Here is a 24779-nt window from a genome sequence, read left to right as displayed (position 1 = left end):
CCTCAGTGGCCGCATTACATCATCAAAGGCGCCGCCACACGTAAGCAAGCAGTTATAGCACACACAGCGTGGTGAGAGAGAGAACAAAGAAAGCGCGAGAACTGGGGAGAGGCGCGCCCACGTCAGCTCGTCCTGCGGGAACGCGCGCCGACAGAGAGAAGGATGGATGGGCGCGCGCCAGAGGACGCAGTCCCCGCCCCTCGCTTGCGGCGCCCGTCCAATCCTGTCAGCGGTACTGCCCACACTCCCTTACGTCATTTCGGCGGCTGTTGCTGGGTAGACTGGCGCTCGTCCCCGCGAGGGAAGCTGGCTGGGTGTGTCAGAGACGTAGGCGGGCGTGATGACGTGTAGGGGGAGCGGCGGGTTGAGCCCGGTGTGTGCTAGAGCCGGGAGACGGCGTTGTGTTGTGCGTCACTAGAGCCTGATGTGGGTGACTAGTGAGAGAGCGCTGAGGGGGAGTAGGATGGACTAGAGGCTCTCTGAGATATGGCTGACGGTAGGGATACCACCCGGCGCCATCTTATGACTTGCGTCACGTTTACCCGCACACCGTCTGCTCTCACTCAAAGCCCTCGCCGTCCTGCCTAGCTGCCCCCGTCATCCCATCTTCACCCTTCCCTTCGTTCACTCTGCCTTGGGCGGAAATATAAGTCCCAGGGAGGGACTGTTATTACATTTGTTATCCTCTTTTCATAAAAGACTGATCTGTGTGGGAGAATACTCAGTATGTGTCATCTGTGTATACGGTGGCTGTATGGTCCATTAAGCTGGCCATACACTAGAACAGGGGTGGCCAAACCTGTCCTCAAGATCTAACAACGTTGCATGTTTTCCAGGCAACCTGTAGATCTATAGTAGGAATGAATGCAGCATGTTTTAAAATGTGACAGTAATAATGACTACAGCTGTGCACCAGCTAGGTAACCTGGAAAACGTGGACCGTTGGTAAATCTCGAGGACTGGTTTGGTCACCTCTGCACTAGAAGGACCTGGATCGTATGCAGGAAGAGCGATCGTACGATCTGCTTACTGCTGACCATGCATATGTGAGATATCGAATGTAATCATTCGATTTCAGCCACATCTGGCTGATAAATTGAATGATTGCATGCATTATTAAGCTGACATTGGACCCGATGCGCAGGCACGCCGTCGAATGTCGCATCGATAGATATTATGAGTTGCACATAATATTTATTGAATTGCTCGAATGCAATCAGCGGTGGGTTTGGGAGCGGGGCGCCGGTACCTTAGTCCCAGAGGGACTCAGCAGCAGCAGGGGAGGCATGGTGGCTGTGAAGCGGGTACCGGAGTGGTGGAGCTTTTAGGCGGCGGGACTCGGCAGTGGCAGCAGATGACTTTGAAACACTGGACGGCCCTCTGATTGGCTGAGGCCCAGGAGAGAGAGCTCTCTCAGCCAATCGGAGGGCCGTCCCAGTGTTTCAAAGTCACTGCCGCTGCTGACAAGTCCCGCCGCTTGAAAGCTCTACTGCTATGGTCCCCAGCCCCGGTCCAACGTACACAACCCCACACCACCCCTCTTCCAGCACCCGATTTCAATCGCAGGATGGCATGCGACATCGGGTGCTGCACTGGGCACCACTTGATGCGATCAGATGGGATGGGACATCCCATCTGATTGCACATATGTATGGGCAGCATACCACCGCAAGCAAAGCTGACAGATCAGACGTTCAGCAGCACATATGATCTGAGGATTGGCCTTTGGGACTGCGCATCATACCAATATACAACACGATGTGCACATGATCGATCGACCTGCCAAAATCGTGCAGATTGGCCAGATATTGTTCTAGTGTATGGCCAACTTAAGATGCATAGGGAGTGAGTTAAGGTCCCCACTCACTAGTGTGATCTGTCCCATTTTCACAAGATTGCTACTCATCGGGTCGATAAATTGTGTGAGAAGTGTCATCATACGTCATTTCCTTCCGATCCTGTGTACGTTAGATCGGTTCCGGAGGATGCTGTGCCTGCCACAAGGATACATCGTATCTTGGGGCAGTGAAAGGTATCGCATATGCTGTATCATAGGCGATCCTGCTACCCGCGAAACTGCCGGTGGAATTAGTCACATGTGACTTTAAGCCTCTGAAAAGTTGCAATACTGTATGGGGACTTTAAGAAAGTATGATGTATATAAACTGATGTGCTTTCTGGAATCCCAGGACAGAGCACACAGAAATGTAAAAGCTAGCACATATAACCAAAATGATACATTAAGCCCCGTACACACTAATGCGCCCTACACAAGGAGCAATATGTGCCAGTGATCTAACCGATGCCATGTCACTCAGCACACAACGATGCACCAGCGATGTGTGTTGAGCTATCTGGCAGGGCCTGTGTACGAGATACAGTCATTGGGTCTGCAGCATGTTGGTCAACACCGTTAGGTCGACAGGTCATTAGGTTGATAGTCGAAAGGTCGACATGGGGTTTTTCACACTTTCTTGAGCCGACATGTGCCGACAGGCGGTATTTCATGTCCTAGCATCCACTAGGGCGTGGTGGGAGAATAAAGTAGTGTGCCCAAAGCATAGCGAGGGGATGCGGTGCATTCGAAACTGTGCCCATGTGTCGACATTCGGGTCAAAAACAGTGAAAAACCCCATGTCAACCTAACGGTGTCGACCTAACCAACTTGGTGTAGACCAAACGATCCCAACCCCTGTGTTCTCCGTTGAACATTGGCGATCTGACTAGATTTATACTGCATGCAGTATAATTTTAGATGGGCAATAGCAGCGTGCAGGGTCGCACATCGCTATCGCTATATCATTTACACACGGGTCTAGTCAGGTCGCTTAGAGAATTACCCGAAATCACTGTGGGGTGAATTTATGAAGCTTGGAGAAGTGTTATCTATCCCCATAAAGAACGTTATGAGCAAGGTGATAATGGTTCAGCCAATCAGCTACAATATGTAAATTGACAGGTAAGAGCTGATTGGCTGAACCATTATCACCTTGCTCATAACGTTCTTTATGGGGATAGATAACACTTCTCCAAGCTTCATAAATTCACCCCTGTGTGTGTAGGCCTTCTAAGCAATATTTGAAGCTAATTTTGGCCCTTCTGAATGATATTGTGTGTAATATCGTCTAGTGTGTTTGTTCAATATCGGAAAACAATGCGTTCTCCCGTGGGTCGTTAACTATGTTCTCTGTCATCCTGCATGTACAGATGATGGAGGACATAGCTCAGGAGTGCATGGCTCAAGCTCTACTACTCACCATCATTTGTCAGCATTGTCAAGTGTGTATGCACTTGCCAATGCTGGCCCCCTGTTGCCACTGATATCACTGGATACACACATTGGGCCTTATTCTGATTCACTCGCAAAGGCAAATTCCTTCTCAAATGGACAAACCCATGTGCAATGCAGGTGAGGCAGATGTAACTTGTGTAGAGAGATTTAGATTTGGGTGAGTTATTTTGTTTCTGTGCAGGGAAAATATTGACTGCTTTATTTTTCCACTGCAATATAGATCTCACATTAGTAAAACGCCACCCAAATTTAATTCTCTCTGCATGTTACATCTGCCCTCCCCCCGCAGTGCATATGGTTTTGTCAATTTGAGAAGGAATTTGCCTTTGCGAGTGAACCAGAATAAGGGCCATAGTGTCGTGTGTATCCAGCTTTAGAGTGAAGTACTTTTTTAATTTAATGTTTTATATTTTGTAACTTAAAAATAATTATAAATGTTGTTTTTTTTCTTACTTTGCTGACCTGTTTTGGTGCATACAGTATTTTTTGGATTTTTTGTTATTTTTGTCTTTTTTTGGAAAATGAAAACTTTAATGTATCATTTGCAGCTGCATATTTGCTAGGTGTCTTGTTTCTGTATAATACAAATGTTAACTTTGTAGTACATCAATGTATCTTTGTAAAGGGCTGCAGAATATGTGTGCGCTCTCTCTCTCTCTCTCTCTCTCTATAAACTGGTAATAAATAGAATACAGGTAACAGGAATTGCTCTGATGATGCCCACAAAACAATTGAAGCTTTAAGGTAGCTTCTTAAAATTGGTTTGACAATATGCATCACCTGATATTTTGTCAGTGTCGACATTCCGATTAAATAGACATTATTGTCTACAAATCATACCTAAACCAAAACACAAAACAACAGGGTTGACACGCTAGAAGGGATAAAAAAAAAATGATTGAGTATCTAGGAAGACTAGAGTAATAGTAAAAAAAAAAAAAAAGTGGTAACTACAGTTTAGTGCCAAACCATGCAAACTCATGCACTTGGGTAACATAAACCCAAAGGCTAAGGGGGGTATCCAATCCCCGCCATTATTTCCGATCGCAGCCAGATCTCGAAAATCCATTATGTGCCCATTTTTGCCACTCAACAGGCGGTACATTGAATTCTGCCTTTCGATTAACTGTCGAACAGGGCAAAAAGGGGGCAGGAAAGTTCTGACATTCAAAATCTGGGAATGAATATCCACCTAAATATAATATTTTTGGGAAACTGCTGAGGAGGAAAGGGGTGGATCTAGGTGTCACTATTTCAATTTAACAAAACAAGTATTTGAATCGCAGCCCAGTGAAAAGCTCAGAATCGGGCCCCAATCTCCAGAAGGAGGATATACATACACTACCATACCTCCCAACAGTCCCGATTTCAGCGGGACAGTCCCGATTATCAGGGCCTGTCCCGCTGTCCCTCCCGCAGCCAGCAGTGTCCCGCGGTGAGGGGGGGCTGTTGGGAGTCCCCCCTGTCGGCTGCTAAGCAGCGGGGAATGAACGCTGTGCGCATGCGCACAGCGTCTATTCCCGCAGCCAGGGGGCTGGGGGCATGGCCAGAGGCTCACAGAGCCTCTGGGTCATGCCCCCATAGCGGCAAAATGGGGGCGTGGCCTCGCGAGAGAGCAGCGAGTATAGGCCACGCCCTTGGCATTAGACCACGCCCCAAAATTTTCGTCGCGCCTGCGGCACGCAGCAGCACCGTCCCTCCTCCATCAGATCAAAAGTTGGGAGGTATGTACATACACTACAGACTGTATGAAGAAGGGAAACTTAAAAGATTCACATTCTACAGCACATAATGTATTGTGGAAAGGTACAAAAGGTTTGATTTACTATGCACGTAGGCCTCTATTGAAAACAGTGCTGGATTAAGCATTTGGGGGGCCTGGGTCACTTTAGACAGGGGGCCCCTTTCCACTTGTCATTACTGGCTGCAAACTGCACGGGAAAATATTACGCTGTCAAAACAAAGAGTAAAGGCAGTATACTGGGTAACTGCAGGGGGGTAATAAATATATATACACCACATGAATAGCCTTTTTTTGTCCCTCTGTACCTCACAGGTTCAGCGCTGCCTCTGATTAAAAACCCTCCCATGACGAAGCTGCTGCTGCTGTCCTCCATGGGCCTGAGAAGCACGTGATGAGCTCCACCAATCAGAGCTCACCACAAGCCTCTCAGCCTCTGACCTCCTATGCAAAGTTTAATGGGACTTAAGCCCCCATACATTAGGCCAACATGTCCTAAGTACAAGTCAGACCAAATTCTCCTATGAGCTGCCTGGCAGCTCCCCGGGAGGCTCACATACAATTTGGCACTTGAAGGGCGGTGAGGAGCAGTGGGGCGGGTGCAGCGGCGGTTATCAGGGCAGCAGCGGCTATTAGAATTTTAAAATAAGGTGTCAAAAGACTGTCCGGCCTCTGATCGGCTGAGAGAGAGCACTCTCAGCCAATTAGCGGCCTCCTTTCTGTACTGAATGACATATGTACTGTTAAAGCCATGTACACACGGTGCGATGTGTGACTAGATAGTCAATATCGCCTAGCAAGTTATCCTGAATCGTGTTTACACTGCGGGCGATGGCAATGGGCTGCGTCGCTATCGCCTGGCAAAATAGACTTTGGATGGTTGACACAAGCATTAGGTTAACGGTCAAAAGGTCAGCATGGTTTTTTCGTTTTGTCCTGAATGTCGACAAGGACACCATATCGGTGCACCGCGTCCCCTCGCATAGCTAACTGCGCTCAACATGCTTCGGGCACGGTGTCTCGCTGCGCTTGGCACACTATTCTATTCTCCCACCATGCCCTAGTGCACAGGTCTTCAACCTGTGGCCCTCCAGATGTTGTGGAACTACATGTCCCAGCATGCCATGAGGTTTTTTGGCATGCTCTTATAGGAAAAAATGTGGCAATGCATGTTGGAACATCTGGAGGGTCACAGGTTGAAGACCCATGCTCTAGTGGATAGTATGCGCCTGTCGGCACATATCGGCTCAAAAAATACGTGAAAAATCCCATGTCAACCTTTCTACATAACCATTGTCGACCTAATGCTTGTGTAGACCTTCCATCCATGTGGACCTAACCCATTTCGACCTTCAGTGGTCAACTTAATGCATGTCTTCTTTTGGTTTGTTGACTCAACAACCGTATACCATTTTGACTATGCTGCCACAGTGTAGTGTATTTGGCCCATGGCCATAGTCAAAATTGCTTTGCCTAGGACTGTGTGTACACACCCTTTAAGAGTATTGAGAAGGCATTTTATAGCACAGGTTCTCAAAGTCAGTCCTCATGACCCCACACAGTGCATGTTTTACAGGTCTCCTCACAGAATCACAAGTGAAATAATTAGCTCCACCTGAGGATATTTTAAAATGTGTCTGTGAGTAATGAGTGCAACCGTCGGGTGACCTGGGAAATGTGAACTGAGGACCGAGTTTGAGAACCACTGATCTATAGTGTAGTTCCCTTTAAGTAGCTATAATAGCAATATTTGACCTGTGTCCAATCTATTGTGTCCTGCCATTGCACCTGTAGATGGGTACACATAGAACACGTGGCATTGCCTACAGAACGCTGGACGTGTGAGTAGTCATTACCTCTGCTGCTTCTATTCTTGTATACACTATCTCTTCTATTCAGTATACACAAAGGACAGTTATACCTTCTTTTGATTTGACCTTCTTACCTCTTTGACTGTTCTCCAGTTTTTTTCCTTGTGCTTTTTTGTTCACATAAGTAAAGCTTAACAGAACATGTCAGTGCTGTATAAATAAGTCAGTAGTGATTTTATTTCTACCCCAGTATTTTGCAATATATGTTCTATAATTTATTTTTCTTGGTGCTGTTCTTCATGTATTCCTGTAATAGAATCTATGTATTTAACAGTGTAAAGCCATAAATGAATTGGTATGACGTTACATATTAAGCATGAGGATGAGTGAAATATACAGTGTGGCTGTCTCGTATCAGACTTCTGTCTCTTGCCTTTTTGTACGGGTTAAAGTCTGAGTTATAGTGTGTACCCACGGTGCGATATGGCTTCCGATGTTGCCGATATAGTGAACATCGGAAGCCATATCGCATGCAGATCGCATGGTGATTGTATGCTTTTTTAGGGCTTGCGAGCCCGATGCGCTGCCGATGCGCGCTCCCGTGTGAGTGAACATCGGCAGTCAGATAGAGAGGGCAGCCAAGACTATATAGTGCAGATCTGCACTACATAGTCAAAATTGTGCCACTGCATGCATCCCGTGCGATGCGTGTCCCGATGCAATCTGATCACATCGGGACTCGCATAGCAAGGCATATTTCAACATTACACTCCAAACAGGACTTTTTAGCGCAATATAATAAGTGTAGGAATACACATCTACAAAGGTGGAACGCCCGGAAAAAATAAAGATCCCCCAATCTAACTACAGTTGCATAACTATCGTTGGTTCAGAGACCTGTGGCGTCTCCTTCCAGTGTAATAGATATTTGCTGCTTCCAGGAAAGAAAGTGAGAGCACTGTAAAGGACCATACACACTGGGCATTTATGAGCAGCGATGATGGGAAAGTCGCTGGGCGTAAAATCGCTCAATGCATACACACTGATTGATTTTCTCGCGCTGACAGTGAACCACTTTCCACAGTAGTAGACTGTGGAAAGTGGTTGAGTCTTCTGGTAAAACCAAGTGATGATGTGGGAGCGCGCATCAGTGCTCAATCGTTTATCGCCGGGCCATACACAATGAGGGATTTTAAGCTGAAAATAGCTCAAAACACTAAAGGCCCATACACATTGGGTGATTTTGAGCTGAAAGCCGCTGAAACTTTCAGCTCAAAGCCACCCTGTGTACGGCCCAGCGGTGAGTGGTGATGCTCGCTCCTGCATCGTCTCCAGGAAAGCCATTCAACTGCTGGTGTTACCAGCAGATGAGCGGCTTTGTGGATGGCTTTGCATAGTGCTGCGCTATGCAAAGCCATCCCCCCTGCTTACAGCGCCATTGTGTATGCATAATTGTCCAGCATGTATGGACTTTTAAAGTGAACTACTTTCAGCTCAAAATCCCTCAGTGTGTAAGAGGAGGCACCTAGTGTAAGGGCAGAAAGGACTAGAGCAGGCATGTCCAATGTTGGCCCTCCAGATGTTGTGAAACTACACATTTCAGCATGCTTTGCAATAGTTTTAACATTCTCTAATAGCAAAACTGTGGCAAAGCATGCTGGGATGTGTAGTTTCACAACATCTGGAGGGCCAACGTTGGACATGCCTGGACTAGAGCCTCACTTTTTGGACCTCAAACATATCTTTCCTCATCTCTCTCCACCATTTTTACTTTTCATGTACATCCTCAAACTGTAGTCTCTGCTCAGCTAAGACGGACACAGAAAATGGCTGATGCATGAAAAAGTCGACATTACATTTTCCCTAGTTTTACTTGAATTAAAAAAATGCTGAAGTACCTCAGCTTAAGCCCTAAGAATGATCCAACTGCTAAATTTGCAGTTGATGAATGTCGCTAAAGTGGACAAATATCTAATGGTGCCCACACACGCACCGATCCCGGCGGTGCGATGCTATACGATGGGGTGCGCGCTCCCGCGGCACCCCATCGCACAGTACAAAAAGTATGTGCTGCACATACTTTTTGTACTAGCTTTTTCTAGCATAGCATCGCATGCACATCGTATGCACAAGGCATACGATGCGATGCTATGTGTGCTAGTTAAGCCCACAACGCACGCCGGGATCGATGCGTCTGTGGGCACCATAAGACCAAAATAATAAAATGAGCCTCCTGTGTATATGACAGTAGTGTTTAGATAGCAAAAATGTCAACTGCATCAGAAGTATTTGCATCCTATTCTAATAGTTTAGTTGTACAATTGATTATTTTAGTACGATCAGCAAGTAATAACTTAATAGGCTATATGTGGACTTTCTGTCTGGGAATATTCGCAGCCTTAGAAGTCATAAATATATGTCTGGTCTGTGGTATTGTTCTAGGCTTTGACCTAATGTTATCAAGTGATTGAATTTGAGCTAAAATGCTGATAATGATTAAAATAACTCGTTATGAATAGTACTAAAGTATATGACAACTAAACTGCAAAACTGATGTCTGTAAATCTGAGGGTACAGTATATTGGGTGTTATTAGAACCTGTTCCCCAGCTGATTACTGTATCAGGGATATTTCATAGTTAAGATCTAGGAAGAAGCCATTTCACAGACTGATGTGGTTTGCTCATGGTAATTATTAACAGAAGCTTGGACATTTAGTAATTGTTTCTTGTGTAATTTATTATAGTGGATTTCAGGTCATGTCATTGGCACAGTAGTAGTTAGAAGTGTGTATGTATGTGTGTGTGTGTATATATATCACAAAATTCGGTACTTATGTAGTACCCGGGCGCCCACTAAGCACTTTGCTTAGTGTGGTATTCTCCGTAAGAAGAGCGCATCGCATCACATTACCCGTTTTAGTGTTATACGATGCGTGCGGTGCGATGCGATCTTACTTAGTAATTTTTTTCACTGCTCTATTCCGGCGTAGTTATCGCATCGCATGCCATTGTACCTCATGGAAAATCGCATGCGATTGCATGCAATTTTTTAGGGTACGATGGCATTAACTGTACTATAATTGGTACACCCCCCCCCCCCCCCCCTTATGTACGCCACCTCTAAGCCTTAGGAGCACAGCGTTTCCCCACTATCCTTTTCATACTCCCACTATCCACGTCGGCGTGGAGTTGATTCTATAGAGTGTTACGAGTGGAGCGAGCCGCCGAGCCCGAAGTGTGGCGAGCGGAAGCGAATAACTTTGCATGTTTTCCGCGTCCCCTCGCGGTGCTCACCGCGCTTCGGGCTCGGTAGCTTGCTGCGCTCGCAACACTTTATAAAATCAATTCCACGCCAACATGTATAGTGGGGGTATGAAAAATTCGGGAGGACGCGTTCCGCCGCTCAGCTCGCCACGCTTCAGGGTGGCGTGGATATTGGGGGTGATTTAGGAACACATTCACAGCAGCCATACAATACATCTGAGACAGTTATGTGGACACATGTTAACGTTTAACTGAGAATTTACTTAATAATGATTAATACTAATGATGACATATGAACAATTACAAAGAATATTAACTGTAATAACGATAATTCATAACATATATGAAGAAGAATAAAAAGATTAGGAACAATAATAAAAGATTAAAGAATGATTACAAAGCAATCACTGAGATGGCACTGCAGTCACTGGGAGGGCACTGCAGTCACTGGTAGGGCACTGCAGTAGGCTTCGGCAGTAAGGTCAGCGCGTGTAGAATTCTTTTAAAAGGATTTTCTGCTCCCAAACTTTTCCTCCACATGAATTCCTGTAGATAGGATTCTAAGTGGTGTCTTGCGGTGCCTCTCTGCCTTTTATTTCGCAATTTGCAGGCCCCCCACAGCTGCTCAATGTTTAGCCGAATTACCATGGGAATGCTCATGGGCGCAACCGGTCACTGCCACCCCCCGCCTGCACTGGAAGGTGTGAACAGGATGGCGAACAGGCAGTTTGCCATGCCTGCTTGCACCAGGCAGCTGCACATGCATGCGTAGATGCCAAACATCGCTCCCCCAGTATACCCTGCCCTATTTTTGTATATAGCATTTATGACCTTGGTAATCTATATTCCCTACCAATTGTAGGGTTGACTTTGGTGAATAGACGAAGGGCAGAGGAAAGACACAGAAATAGAATTACAGATAGGGCTCCGGTTGGCTCATGACCCTAGCACTCTGAGACAGCTAACCACTGTGCACTTCCAGGCACGGTGAGAGGCTAGCACATACTAATGTGTACTGTAGTTACACCTCAGTGCATAAGGCATCATTGTAATGACATTGTTGTACTTCTTGCAGTGGTTCCATCAGGAGTGAAGATGCACACATTGGTGGTTGTACTGTCTGTGTGCCTGACCCTAAGTACATCACACCTGCATAGATCCTCCAATGTTCCAGAGGACGACCACTACGAGAACGGGGAACACACTAGTGACTATGACAAGAAGATGTTCCTGGGAGGAGAGGTACAGTGAGTCTTTCTTCCGTTTGGGCCACTTGTTACATGACCAGCTTCAAAATATAGAGTGTACAGTATTTGGGATGCTGGCTAGATTAGTTGCTATGGACAACTTGTCCTTTTCTACAGTCTGTATACTGTAGGGCAGGCATGTCCAAAGTCAGGCCCGGGGGCCAATTGAGGCCCGTGCTATCATTTCAAGCGGCCCGCAGCCTCCAGCTGGAAGCGGTCAGAGCATCAGATGTGGGAAGCACAGCACAGGACACTAAAGGTGGGGCCCCGGCAAGCGCGCCTTTACCTTGCTAGCTGCTGCAGTGAGGAGGCGCTGGCCACCACAGTCAGATGTGTTTGGCGTCCTACCCCTGCTGCTGCAATCGTATATCACCCTACTCCACAATCACAGTGACAGCAGTGTTTGGGGATGGGGGCAGCAAGGGGGAAGCTTGCTCCTGTAACATGCAGAGTGGAGGAGGGCAGCAGCGGGAGCCCAAGCATCTCCTGTCCTTGCAGTGCCTGCTTTGCCTCTCCTTCCTCTGGCTCACACAAGGGTCTGGATAAACAGAGAAGGGAGGGGCCAGAGTGGGGGACATACAGTGAAGGAGGGTCAGACTGGGGGACATACAGTGAATGGAGGCAGTGATGGCCATTCAGAGAAGGGGGAGCAGTGGCAGGCTGGGAGACATACAGTGAATGGAGGCAGTGATGGCCATTCAGAGAAAGGGGAGCAGTGGCAGGCTGGGGGACATACAGTGAATGGGGGCAGTGATGGCCATTCAGAGAAGGGGGAGCAGTGGCAGGCTGGGGGACATACAGTGAATGGGGGCAGAGTGGGGTACATAGTGAATGGGAGTCATACAGTGAAGGAGGGTCAGGCTTGGGGACATACAATGAATAGAGGTACTGATGGACATTAAGAGAAGGTAGGCAGGCTGGGGGACAGAGTGAATGGGTGCAGAGTGTGGAACATACAGTGAATGGAAGACATACAGTGAATGGGGACAGGCTGGGGGACATACAGTGAAGGGGCAGGCTGGGGAACATAGAGTAAATGAGTGGGGGACCATTCTGATGTGATTAATGATTCAAAGAATGTCAGGCTGAATGGTCGGCCCCTACACATTCACACTTCACCAAATCTGGCCCTCGTCACAAAAAGTTTGGACACCCCTGCTGTAGGGGATGCGGTCAAAATCCCGACGGTCAAAATACCGACAACCATTGACCGCCGGTCAAAATACTGACATTTAAAATCCTGACAAGGTCAAAATACCGACATATAGAATGTAGACAGGTGAAAAAATCAACATGACTTTCGGTCTCGCGAGGTTGACATGGTCGGTCCATAGCTGTCGGTATTTTGACCGTCAGTATTTCATACCGAACCCTACTGTATTTCTTACAGTACATCTCCCTCTCTCCCCCATTATATCTTTGGTAGCATGTTATCAGGTAGTGTAAGATTATGTGCATCTGGCTTACAGGGAGTCTCACTTGCTCTTGCATGTTTCTCTATATTTAAGGAAGAAGCAGAAGAGTTTGCAGAGCTCAGTCCAGAAGAACAGCAGAAAAGGCTGAAATCTATCATTAAAAAGATTGACATTGACGCAGATGGATATCTAACTGAAGGTAAAGTAAATGTAATTGTGTATATGGCATTTATACCCTTAAAGTGCACTCTACAACAACATTTTTTTGCAAAGCAATTTTGCACTTGACAGTCATCATGCATCACTGTTCATTGCACTTAAGCAATTAATGTTGTGATATCAGTGGTTAGTGTTAGTTGTGTAGTTAGCTAATCTAAACGCCCACACACACTGGTTGATTTTGTGCTGAAAGCAGCTCAGTTTTGTCGTTTGATCTACTTTCAGCTCAAAAGCCGCCCAGTGTATGGGCCAGCGGTGAGCATCGATGCGCGGTCCCGCGACATCGCCGGTGGCCACCGCTCATCTGCTGGCATTACCAGCAGATGAGCGACGGTGTGGACGGCATTCCATAGAGTCCTGCTATGGAAAGTCGTCCACCACTGGCAAAATCGCTCCGAAGGGCGATAATCGCTCATTGTGTATGCACCTTACGCCTAATACTGAAATGCACCAAAGCTTCATTCTGAAAAATGTTTATTCACTTACTTTACAGTGGCGCCATCAGCTACACACACCTGAAGGAACGTTTCTAATAGGGCAGGCTTTGACTAGAGATGTAATAACTGACCAAGAGAAAACCCTTTTATATACCAAAAGTTCCTAAATCTGTTGTCTGGCAAGTGGATGCTCCTGCGATATGGGGCCGGATGTAATGGCGCCCGTGTTGGTTCCCAGGCAAAATTCTGAATTTTTTTTAAAGCGCCAACATTTACAAGGTGAAACCATGCCTTGTAAATGATTGCCTCTTTAAAGAAAAAAGAGTTTAGCCGGGAACCAGAACCTCACGGGTCACTATACAGGCATAGAATGTATTTGATAAGATTTGGGGAATATTTATTAATATGTGTGTATTATTTGTGTTATATCCCCCCAAAACGACTGCAAAAAACACGGAGGGGTCACAACTAATATTTCTAATATCTGCTACAGCCTTTGCATTTCCAATCGCAGTGCAGCCCCCTTATTTAATGCGGCCACTAAACAATCAAATTTACCTAGTGCTCCGCCCCTGTTGCTAACGCCATCTGAAAATTGCATTAGTCATTATTATCTTATGGGCTCCTCAGGGTTTCTTTGGAGGCCTTCACCCAGCAAGGGACTGATGTTAAACTTGAGTTAACATTGTGAATTTAGGCTTAAAATATTAAAATTAACAATGTGGATTGTGATAAAGATGTCCCGTGGTCTTTATAACCGCCATACACAACTGTATGTGGGCAATCACTATTATATCTATACATTTACTCAACAGTTCTGCATAGTAAGCAATTCCGTTTCTGTAAACTTGTATAACCCATCAACGCACATGGATGCCTCATTGGTGTATTCCTTCTTCCCTGTGGCCTAAGAGGAGCTCAGCCTGTGGATCCAGAGTTCCTTCAAGCATTACGTCCTAGAAGACACCAAGGAGCAGTTTTCAGAAGTTGACATAGATGATGATGGAATAGTTACATGGGAGGAATACAATATGCATATGTATGATCGGATAATAGACTATTCTGAAGATACTGTTCTTGAAGATGTCGAGGAGGAATCATTCCGTCTGGTAAGGAACAGAGGTGAACAATATTACAGGATAACAATGTGGAACTGTATGTACAGTATATGTATGTAAGCAATATACCTATTCCCCTGTGATATTTTAGTTAACAATATGGGTACTTATATGTTAGTTGGGCGCCCACTAAGCTATTTGCTTCGTTTTACGCGGCCGCTTGCCATGCTTCGGGCTCGCTACGCTCGCCACACTATATAAAATCAACTCCATGCCGACATGGATAGTGGGGGTATGAGCGTACTTACTATAGTGGGCGCCCAACTAACATATAAGTACCACAATATGTACCAAAAATGTTTGTACATATCACACCGCTCCACTAGTGTGCACTCTCCCCATATCACACAGTGCCACTAGTGTGCACTCTCCCCATATCACACAGTGCCACTAGTGTGCACTCTCCCCATATCACACAGTGCCACTAGTGTGCACTCTCCCCATATCACACAGTGCCACTAGTGTGCACTCTCCCCATATCACACAGTGCCACTAGTGTGCACTCTCCCCATATCACACAGTGCCACTAGTGTGCACTCTCCCCATATCACACAGTGCCACTAGTGTGCACTCTCCACATATCACACAGTGCCACTAGTGTGCACTCTCCACATATCACACAGTGCCACTAGTGTGCACTCTCCCCATATCACACAGTGCCACTAGTGTGCACTCTCCCCATATCACACAGTGCCACTAGTGTGCACTCTCCCCATATCACACAGTGCCACTAGTGTGCACTCTCCCCATATCACACAGTGCCACTAGTGTGCACTCTCCACATATCACACAGTGCCACTAGTGTGCACTCTCCACATATCACACAGTGCCACTAGTGTGCACTCTCCCCATATCACACAGTGCCACTAGTGTGCACTCTCCCCATATCACACAATGCCACTAGTGTGCACTCTCCACATATCACACAGTGCCACTAGTGTGCACTCTCCCCATATCACACAGTGCCACTAGTGTGCACTCTCCCAATATCACATCGTGCCACTAGTGTGCACTCTCCCCATATCACACAGTGCCACTAGTGTGCACTCTCCCCATATCACACAGTGCCACTAGTGTGCACTCTCCACATATCACACAGTGCCACTAGTGTGCACTCTCCCCATATCACACAGTGCCACTAGTGTGCACTCTCCTCATATCACACAGTGCCACTAGTGTGCACTCTCCTCATATCACATCGTACCACTAGTGTGCACTTTCCCCATATCATATTGTGCCACTAGTGTGCACTCTCCCTATATCACACCCGTATTATATATTACGCCAGTAAAATGGCAGCTAGGAGCGGTTTGGCTGTTACTTTATCTTTCTCCACTTTATCACTCTCCCAGACTTAGTACATATAATCCTATGACACTAGTGTGCACTGTCCCCATATGACATTATGGGCATGACTCAGCGATAGACGTCTTTGGCCACAGCTGCTTTGCAAAAATGTGCTAATGTCTGCAGGAGGCGTCTGAAGGAAAAAAGACGCCTCCTGCCAGCATCCCAAATCCGATGCCTGCTTCTAAAGATGCAGGATTGGAACAACAACACAGCATCAGTCACAATGTTTCCAGCATCGGCCATCTGAATAAGCCTAAGATTACTCAGCTTAGCCACCTCGTTCATGCTGGCTAGGCCAGTAATATGTGTCAGAAGTTTGGCCTCACCACTTCCAGGAACACAGGGCCGTACTCAACCCCCCCTCCCTTCTTTAAAAGAAAACAAAACACAAGCTGCGCTCTGTCCGCCCTGTCCCCAAGCATGCGATCTTGCACGACTCGTTCTGCACAAGTGCATATTACTACATAATACTTGTGTGTTACATAGTTTCATAGTAGTTAAGGCTGAATAAAGAAGTGCGTCCATCGAGTTCAACCTTTGGTAAAACTTTTGTTGTGCACTCTCCATATCACACTGTAACATCAGTGTGCACTCTCCCCATATCTCTATAACAGTGGTCCTCAACGACAGTCCTCAAGGCACACTAATAGTCAAGGTTTTAAGGCTAGCCATACCTTTACACAGGTGACTTAATGAGTACCTCAGCTATTTTGATTGACCTATCTCTTGTCAAGCTTGTATATCACCAAAACCAGGAGGGTTAGTGCGGCTTGAGGACTGTGCTCTATAATACCAGTTTGCGAAGCAGGAAACACTATTGATGAGATCCATTTACACCTTGGATGTGAGATGTGTGTGTGTGTGTGTGAGAACTCATTGCTCCGAAGATCCCTGTCAGAGCCTCTCGGCCAGCTTCACTGGCCATGCCCAAGATCACACAAGCATGACAAGATCCTTGCAGCCCAGAGCCACCAGACATCCCAGCCTGGTACTATTCCGATATCACACTACGCCACCAGTGTGCAATCTCCCGAAATAACACTATACAATCTCTCCACATCAATGTAATAGTACCAGTTTGTACTATCCTGATACCACACTGTAACACAAAGATCACATTAATTAATTTAAAGATTTTTCTGTCATTGAAGAATTGTTGAGTCCGTGTGGAATAAGCTCTTCGCAATGCTTTAAGGGTACAGATGTTTACCTGGTAAGAATACATTGTTTAGCAGAAATTCTTGAAATGTATTTGTCTGCGGAGGCCACTTGTTGTAGTACTGTAGGTCTGTGTGGTTAGTGGCATGCTTCTACATACAATAATGTATGTATGTATGGAGAGTGAGGGCGCATAGACATCTTTAGTTGGATGTGTGGATCACTATGCCTTAGCAGCAGCAGTGCAAAATGAATTTCTTTTGTGTTTTTCTTTCCCTTAAAGATCCACTTGAAGGACAAAAAACGATTTGACCATGCCGACAGAGATAACATTTCTGGATTGAATTTGAATGAATTTACAGATTTTGAACATCCAGAAGAAACCGACCATATGTTGGTAAGACCCAAAGCTGTGATACACAGAGTGGAGGTTGCTCAGAAACAATGTATTGGGAGGCGTCATTGTAGACCAGGGGTGCTCAAACTATTTTGCTCTGGGACCCCATCAGACAATAAAAATGATTACAGGACCCCAGCAAGTTACTACTGAGTGGCCGCCACATGAAGTGAAGTGACCGCTATTGTTACAGGGAGGCAGTGGGTAATGGGGGGGAGGGAAAAGGGGGACAAGGGGATGGAAGAGGGAAGCAGTGGGTGTTTACTTAACGAGTTATACCCTGTCCCCCTCCACAGGCACATTTGCTTGAGGGTCAGCAACATAGTCGTGACCCCATGCTGAGGTGGTTGGGAACCACTTTGGGGTCAGGACAAGACACCTTTTCCCCCAGTATTCTGCACTGAACCTTCATCTGACATAATGGTAGAATGCAGAGAACTCCCTTACCTACATTTGCAAATATATATATATATATATATATATATATATATATATATGCGCCACCATCCATCCATCCTACATAGTAATAGCCCCACTTTGAGTGTGGTTGGGAATACTAATCATTGTGGTGCCATAATGGAGCATCTTGGGGTGCCCCCAGATAAGTTGACTCTCACATGACAACGATGACAACGAGGGGCTATAGTAATTAAGTGTGGGACCACCTGAGCAGAGACGCTTTGTCATGGGTTTTGGCTTATCATATGTTTGTCAATTTGTGTAACTGAATCATTGCCATTTTATTATTACGTAAGATGCCTGTTCTTGTGCTGGCCCATTGCAGCATGCTTGAGAATTATTTTTGATTAAGATCCAAATTGCAAAAACCAATCCAATCATAGCACTGTTTGGGACCAGATTCATCTGTGGGTTCAGTTACTAGCGATGGGTTGCAGTCATAGGAACTACTTTGTATGTAAAGGCCCCCATACACTATGCGATTTTGGGACGATTTCATCCGATTTCGGCACTTTGGGCCGATAACCGGGTGAAATCGCCCCAAAATCGCAGGAGTGTGATATATGATCCGATGCACGGTCCCGTGCGCATCGGACCGGATCAGGGAGGTCGGACGGTCAGTACATATGATCACGTCTGACCTCCCTGTATGCTATGCATATTCCTGCCCACCTGACAGGCAAATGCATGCATACTGACCGGGAGCAGCGCGGCGGGCAGCGGGTCCCTGAGCACCAGCACACACTGACCTGGCCGGGTATGCTGTGATCACAAATAGCAGCAGCGGGGATGGGAGGTGCAGTGGCGGCTATTAGATTTTCAAAATACCTGTGAAATGACCGGCCGTTCTCTGATTGGCTGAGAGCTCTCTCAGCCAATCAGAGAACGGCCGGTCATTTGACAGGTATTTTGAAAATCTAATAGCCGCCACTGCACTGCCAGTCCCGTCCCGCAGCGGCAGCGCTGCTATTTGTGATCACAGCATACCCTGCCAGGTCATCAGCACTTGCCGCACCCGGCACCCGCCGCCCGCCCCCACTATTTGTGCTCACATGCCCGGCCAGGTCAGCAGCACTCGCCGCACCCGCCGTCCACCCCCTCTATTTGTGCTCACATGCCCGGCCAGGTCAGCAGCACTCGCCGCACCCGCCCCCACTACTGGCGCTGCACCCCACCTGCTCCTCATTGGCATCACCGCTACCTGCCCCACTGCTCCTCACCGCCCTGCAGCTCCCCATTTGTTTTACATGTGATAAATCGCAAGCGATTTATCACATGTAAAAATTGACTCATCAAGTCCTAAATTGTATGTGAGCCTCCCGGGGAGCTGCCGGGCGGCTCACAGGAGAATTGGGTCCGACTTGTGTATGGGGGCCTTAAGAGTCAGCATCAGATATAATTGTAGCATTTTTGCCTCTCGAACCTGTGACACATTTATGACAGGGAATGGGAATCATTGCTACAACAAGAAGATTCCACTATTAAACGGTCACCTAACCGTTTGTTTTAATGGGGACAGGGTTTCCAATTCAAGTTCCAGTTCCCCTGTCAGAGAGAGAGAGACACATCTCACCTTTTAGGGACACGTTTAAGTAGATGACCTTCTAATTTTACGCCAGTATTTTTAAATATTTCAGGATTTTGTTATAGAAGGAGCATTGGAAGAACATGACAAGGACGGGGATAATTTTGTCAGTTTAGAGGAATACCTTGGCGAATACACAAAAGATGCAGGTAGGTTTACATGTCACCCGTGTTTAGGGTTTATCAAATCCAAAATCAACCTGCAACTGTTAAATAGCTGTTGAACTAGAAGGCCCAGCATTCCCTGCCAGAATAATATATTTGTCCCTGTTTTCCAGCTGCCCAGGGACATTCCCGAGCTTGATGCGAGAACATAGGAGCCAATTCAGGTTCGCCCGCAGCGCTCTGAATTCGGCCCCTGTCCCAATGCTCGGGGTTTGCGCAGATGGTTGGGGTTCAGCCGTCTGCCTTGCCTTCGTCCTAGCTCTTGTAAATAAAAGTCGAGAATTACTCTTATTTGCGAAGGCGGGAGAAATCAGTCGATGGTCAGTGACCATCGAATGATTTCTCTTGCTAGCGGAGGCATGCGAGGGAATGTGTTCTCGTTACACATCCCCTGGCATGTTAACGAGGGGGATCTGGGGCGGGCGTACCTATGAGCGGCGTTAAGCAGCGAAGCTTAGTGAGTGGTAATGAATCACCCCCGTAGTGTATAAATATTGTTATTTTAAATATCACTGTGTCTTATGCAGCAGCAATGTACTCAATCAATGGCCAAAACATAATATACTCAGAAGGAATACTCCGTGTATCAATGACATGTCTGACAGATGAATGAAACATACTATAGCAGGCATGTCCAACCTGAAGCCCTACACATCCCAGCATGCCTTGCTATAGCTTTAGCATTCCCTAATAGCACATAGCTATCCTTAAGCATGTCTGTTAGTGACGTGGTGCTCTTTGTGTGTCCTTGCTGTTAAGATGCTGCTGAAGATCCGCAGTGGGTAATTGTTGAGAGAGACCGATTTGTGAATGATTATGACAAGGATGGTGATGGGAAGCTCAACCCTACCGAATTGCTATCTTGGATTGTTCCAAACAATATCGGAGTCTCACAAGAAGAGGTAAGTTCTAAGTAGCTTAAGTTCTTCAAGGCGTCCACAATGCTTCTAGTGATTCTATCCAATAAGGATCAGTATTGGGTATGTTGATAAATGAGGTCAGAAGGTGAGTGCTGTCTCCTTAGGGCCGCACTTATCACTAGCCGCAAATATTAACTATCCCCCTAATGTACCAAAGGGGGGCCGCAGCAGGAATCTCCGATCCCTGCTGCAATCCCCCTTGCATCTCCACTGACCGCATCCCCCATAGGTTTCTATGGGGGATGCGAAGCTGGCCGATATATCAACATCAGACAGCAGTGGTTCGCATTCCTGGGCTACCGCCATTCTGAGATGGCGATAGCCCATTGTAGCCTATGGGCTACGGAACGCACTGCCTCGGCGGAAGTGTGGTCAGCGAGGTCGGCGGGGGGTCAGCGCTAACACCCCGGCTTCCGACTCCGGGCATCGCAGGGAGGGGCTCTTTTCCTGAATTCACTGGGGTGGCGTCACAAGGACTCGGTAAGCTGCGAGCTTCACAGCTTACCGAGTCCACTAGAATCACCCCCTTAGTTGGACCAGAGAATAACCCATTAAAAGCACGGGTTATTTGGTTACTTAGGTTATGTGCGCTGCCTAGTGAGTTAACCTGAATCAGGCCCATAGAGTGTAAAGATGGCCATACATCAAAAAGACCAGTCTACAATCATGGTTGTGTCCAATTTCCCATCAACTCCCCGGCAGTCCTTGGTGGTTTTTGGACACACAATGTACTGTACACACAATCTGTCATACAATCCATCTACTGTATGATTGAAGCTTCATTTAAATAAAAAGGGGGCTGGCCTACTAGGATCAAAAGGATAGGAGTACCAAAAATCCAATTTTTTTATTTATTTTGTATAAGTTACAGGTTGTCAGCAACTACCAATCTGCTCACATCTGCTGTGTTATGCCATTATTAATGCTCACATCTGCTGTGTTATGCCATTATTAATGCTCACATCTGCTGTGTTATGCCATTATTAAATAGTCCGAATGCAGCAATACTCTGTTTTCAGAGTAGTGACAGAATTGTGTAAATGGACGTCCACCGCTCTCTTCAGCCGCCCGCCCGTCTGCCGCTTGGAAACTTCTGCGGCTCCCAGCATCTTCACTGCCACGGGCCGCCCGGAAGCTGCACCTCTCTTCTCTGCTAGTCCTCTGATCTGACATGCAGCACGTCAGATCAAAGGACCAATCCTCCAATCTCCCGGGGCCGGGAGATTGTATGATTGTATGATTGTATACACACGAGGTGCACACAATCTGCATACAATCCATTCTACAATCCATTGAGATTGTATGATTGGGTGCAATGTCTTTCTGATGTATGGCCACCTTAAGCTCCAATTGAGGCACGGACTGATGTGAATGTTCAAGTATTCTCTGTAAAAGCCCTGCAGAATATGGCACTTACTCATATCTCATTGCAGTACAAATTTGTAAAAAAAAAACATGTGAACTGCAGGTGGGGCAGATGTAACATGTGCAGAGAGAGAGAGTTACATTTGGGTGGAGTGTGCTGAAACTGAAATCTGAAAAGTGTAAAAATAATGCAGCCAGTATTTACCCTGCACAGAAACAAAATAACTCCCCCAAATATAACTCTCTCTATACATGTTACATCTGCCCCACCTGCAGTGCACATGGTTTTGCCCATTTTGAGAACAAATTTGTACTGAGCTCAGATCTGAATACAGACCTATGTGCGCGCATTATAAATAAATCCCACATTCTGCCCTGTAATGTCTGACTGAACCTTTTTAGAGTGTATTGCTTATTTGTACTGTTGTATAGCTCCCCCTACAGCGCCATGTAAAGGATAATACTATAACATGCGCATGTTTCTGTCCACTTTTTGCATACACCCACAGAATAAGTAATAAAGATCTTGTTTGGAATATTTTTGCAGGCGAATCACTTAGTAGAATCGATTGACCAGGATGGAGACGGGAAGCTGAGTGAATATGAAATCCTACAAAACCGAGACATATTCCTCACCAGCGAAGCGACGGACTATGGGCGCCAGCTGCAGGACGAGCACTTCTACCACGATGAACTTTAGTCCTTGCGATGAGGACATTTTTGTTTTATTTTATTTAAAGCACCTCCTGGGGAACTAAAGAAATACTTTTGATTTAATTCTATTTGAAGCAGTTGTTTAATCCTTTACAAGCAGCGTAGCTTAATATATTTTAAAACTCAAGCTTTATAGATTTTGATTCCTAAATGTCCTTAAATTATGGACCAGTATTTCGTTTGTGAGCAGACACAATTTCCTAGTCAATGTGAAAGACATTTCCAGCTGGTCGTATTGTCGCCATGTTCATCTGTCAGGGGCCTAAATATTAGTTTGAAGTTTCTTTTGTATGGAATCCGTGTATTAGTTTCCTGTTCCGGATAAAAAAACAGAGACCAAATAGATACATTTGGCGGGTACTTAATATCGACATTCGCCTTTTTAATGCTGCGGTTTCCAAAAAAACAGAGCCAACTTTAAAACAAGTCTGATCTGTTTTGTCGGACACAGCCGCGGATTGACGAATTCCCAGCTGTTTTTCGACAGTCCGCAGCCGTTTCCGGTGACACGCCCACTTTCTGACACTTGACAGCCGGACCATTCAATTCTGCCTGTCGAGTTTCAGTCGAGCCGGGCGAAACCAGCCCAGGATGCCGACTGTTGGGACGTTCCGACGATTGGAATCCCATATTGAATACCCCCCATTAACAGCAAAGACAAATATTTTTGCTAGCATTACCGATATTTCAGAAAGACGAGATAGAAAATGTTACGATACACTAAAAGCATTCCTTTTTGCAGAACATTTCTCCTTAAAACTGCAAATTCCTTCAGATGCACATTAATGTAAAGAATGTAAACACTAAATGTAGAGAAGACTTCAACATACCGTATACTGCACACATGGCATTTATAGACAAAAGCATGAAAAGCTGATTAAAAACGTCCATTTGTATCCGAGCCTAAAGTCATCTAAATACAAAATAGAGGAAAGCGATTGTGAAAGCTCTCGCAAGTTTTTGCAGGTATGGCTCATTGGGTCGACCTCTGAAGGTCAACATGGCTAATATCGACACAAGCATTATGTCGACAGTACAAAGGTTGACATGAGGTTTTCACGTTTTTTTCGTAAATGTTGACATGGGCGACGTAAAAGTGCTCGTCAGTCTTCGGGAACTCTATTCTCTTTTCCCTCCACTCCCTAGTGTATGGTGGGGCATTAAATACCGACTGTCGGCTAAAAAAAAAGCGAAAAACTCATATTTACCTTTTGGACTCGACCTCGCCATTGTTGACCTAATGCTTCTGTCAACATTCCAACCCTGTCGACCTTAGCAACGTCAACCTAATTCATGTGTCGATCTAAGCCACGTCGACCTTTAGTGGTCAGTCCAATGCATGTCGACCATATACCATTTTTGCACCGCTGATCAATCTGTCCCCTACTAAATCTACCTCTTTAGCACCATCTAGTGTCTGAAAATATATAGAACATCCTTGGGATGCACACAATATTTGCTGGTTTTGTTTAATAAATGTGCCTCTAACTAAACTCTGCAAGGATTCCTTTTCAATTTTTAAACTGTGTGAACACTAGACGCAAGTACTCCCTGCCGTTAGAGGGAGCGAAGGTGGGAGGTGTCTGGAACCACAGGGCCTGATTCAGAGATGCATGTAAACCTGAGGGTACATTTTCTAAAGCTTCTCAAAATGAAAATCGGTGATGTTGCTCATGGCAACCAATCAGATTATGCCTAACTTTTTTTTTCCGACAGTCATTAGGCCGACATCGGGATCCCGACTGGCCGGACTCAGACAGCATGGCCAGTGCAACAAAGCCCCTTGCGGGCTCGCCACGCTGCGATGAGCCACCTATTCTATTCTCCCTCTGTGGGGGTCGTGGACCCCCACGAGGGAAAATAGCGGGTGGCCGTCAGGCACCCGGCTGTTGGCGTTTTGACAGTCGGGATCCCGACGTTGGGTAAATGACTGTGTCCGGCACCCCTGTGGGGAGCTAGGTAATTGATAAGAAAGGGGTTTCACCACAGGTGATGGCAGTCATACATTACCAGGGAAGTCCAGGAACAGCATTTTCTCCCTGAAGGAGAGGGTCAGGTAGGCAACCCTGATTTACTTATAGAAAAGGCTAATGCTGGCCACACATCAGATCAGCTTTCCTCC

General features: G+C 46.2%; 1 protein-coding gene across 4 annotated transcripts; it reads left to right on the top strand.

Moving 5' to 3' along the window:
* Positions 1 to 356: 356 nt before the first annotated feature.
* Positions 357 to 24150, top strand: RCN2 (reticulocalbin 2). 4 transcript variants are annotated; one of them, XM_083163106.1, is made up of 9 exons: positions 391 to 496; positions 6828 to 6874; positions 11185 to 11351; positions 12865 to 12970; positions 14340 to 14536; positions 17337 to 17450; positions 19547 to 19643; positions 20418 to 20560; positions 22491 to 24150. In XM_083163106.1, exons 3-9 carry the CDS (start codon positions 11205 to 11207, stop codon positions 22641 to 22643), a joined length of 957 nt encoding a protein of 318 aa, XP_083019232.1. In that variant the 5' UTR covers positions 391 to 496; positions 6828 to 6874; positions 11185 to 11204; the 3' UTR covers positions 22644 to 24150. The 4 variants fall into 4 exon arrangements, with proteins under 4 accessions (XP_083019231.1, XP_083019232.1, XP_083019230.1 ...); XM_083163104.1 differs by lacking the exon at positions 391 to 496 and adding an exon at positions 1971 to 2032; XM_083163105.1 differs by lacking the exon at positions 6828 to 6874 and having other exon boundaries at positions 357 to 496.
* The last annotated feature ends 629 nt before the right edge of the window (positions 24151 to 24779 follow it).

Source organism: Crinia signifera, chromosome 19 (assembly GCF_055691185.1).
Source record: "Crinia signifera chromosome 19, ASM5569118v1, whole genome shotgun sequence".
In the NCBI taxonomy this organism is placed as follows: Eukaryota; Metazoa; Chordata; class Amphibia; order Anura; family Myobatrachidae; genus Crinia; species Crinia signifera.
Note: the sequence above shows the minus strand (reverse complement) of the source record. Positions and strands in the feature narration are given on the sequence as shown.

What these genes read in the sequence shown, in the direction of transcription:
- RCN2 (XM_083163104.1), top strand. Translation starts at nt 1,986, where the DNA reads ATGCTGTGCCTGCCACAAGGATACATCGTATCTTGGGGCAGTGAAAG. An exon ending in GCCTACAGAACGCTGGACGT is followed by an intron (nt 6,875 to 11,184) that starts GTGAGTAGTCAT and finishes TACTTCTTGCAG; the next exon opens with TGGTTCCATCAGGAGTGAAG. An exon ending in AAGAAACCGACCATATGTTG is followed by an intron (nt 17,451 to 19,546) that starts GTAAGACCCAAA and finishes TAAATATTTCAG; the next exon opens with GATTTTGTTATAGAAGGAGC.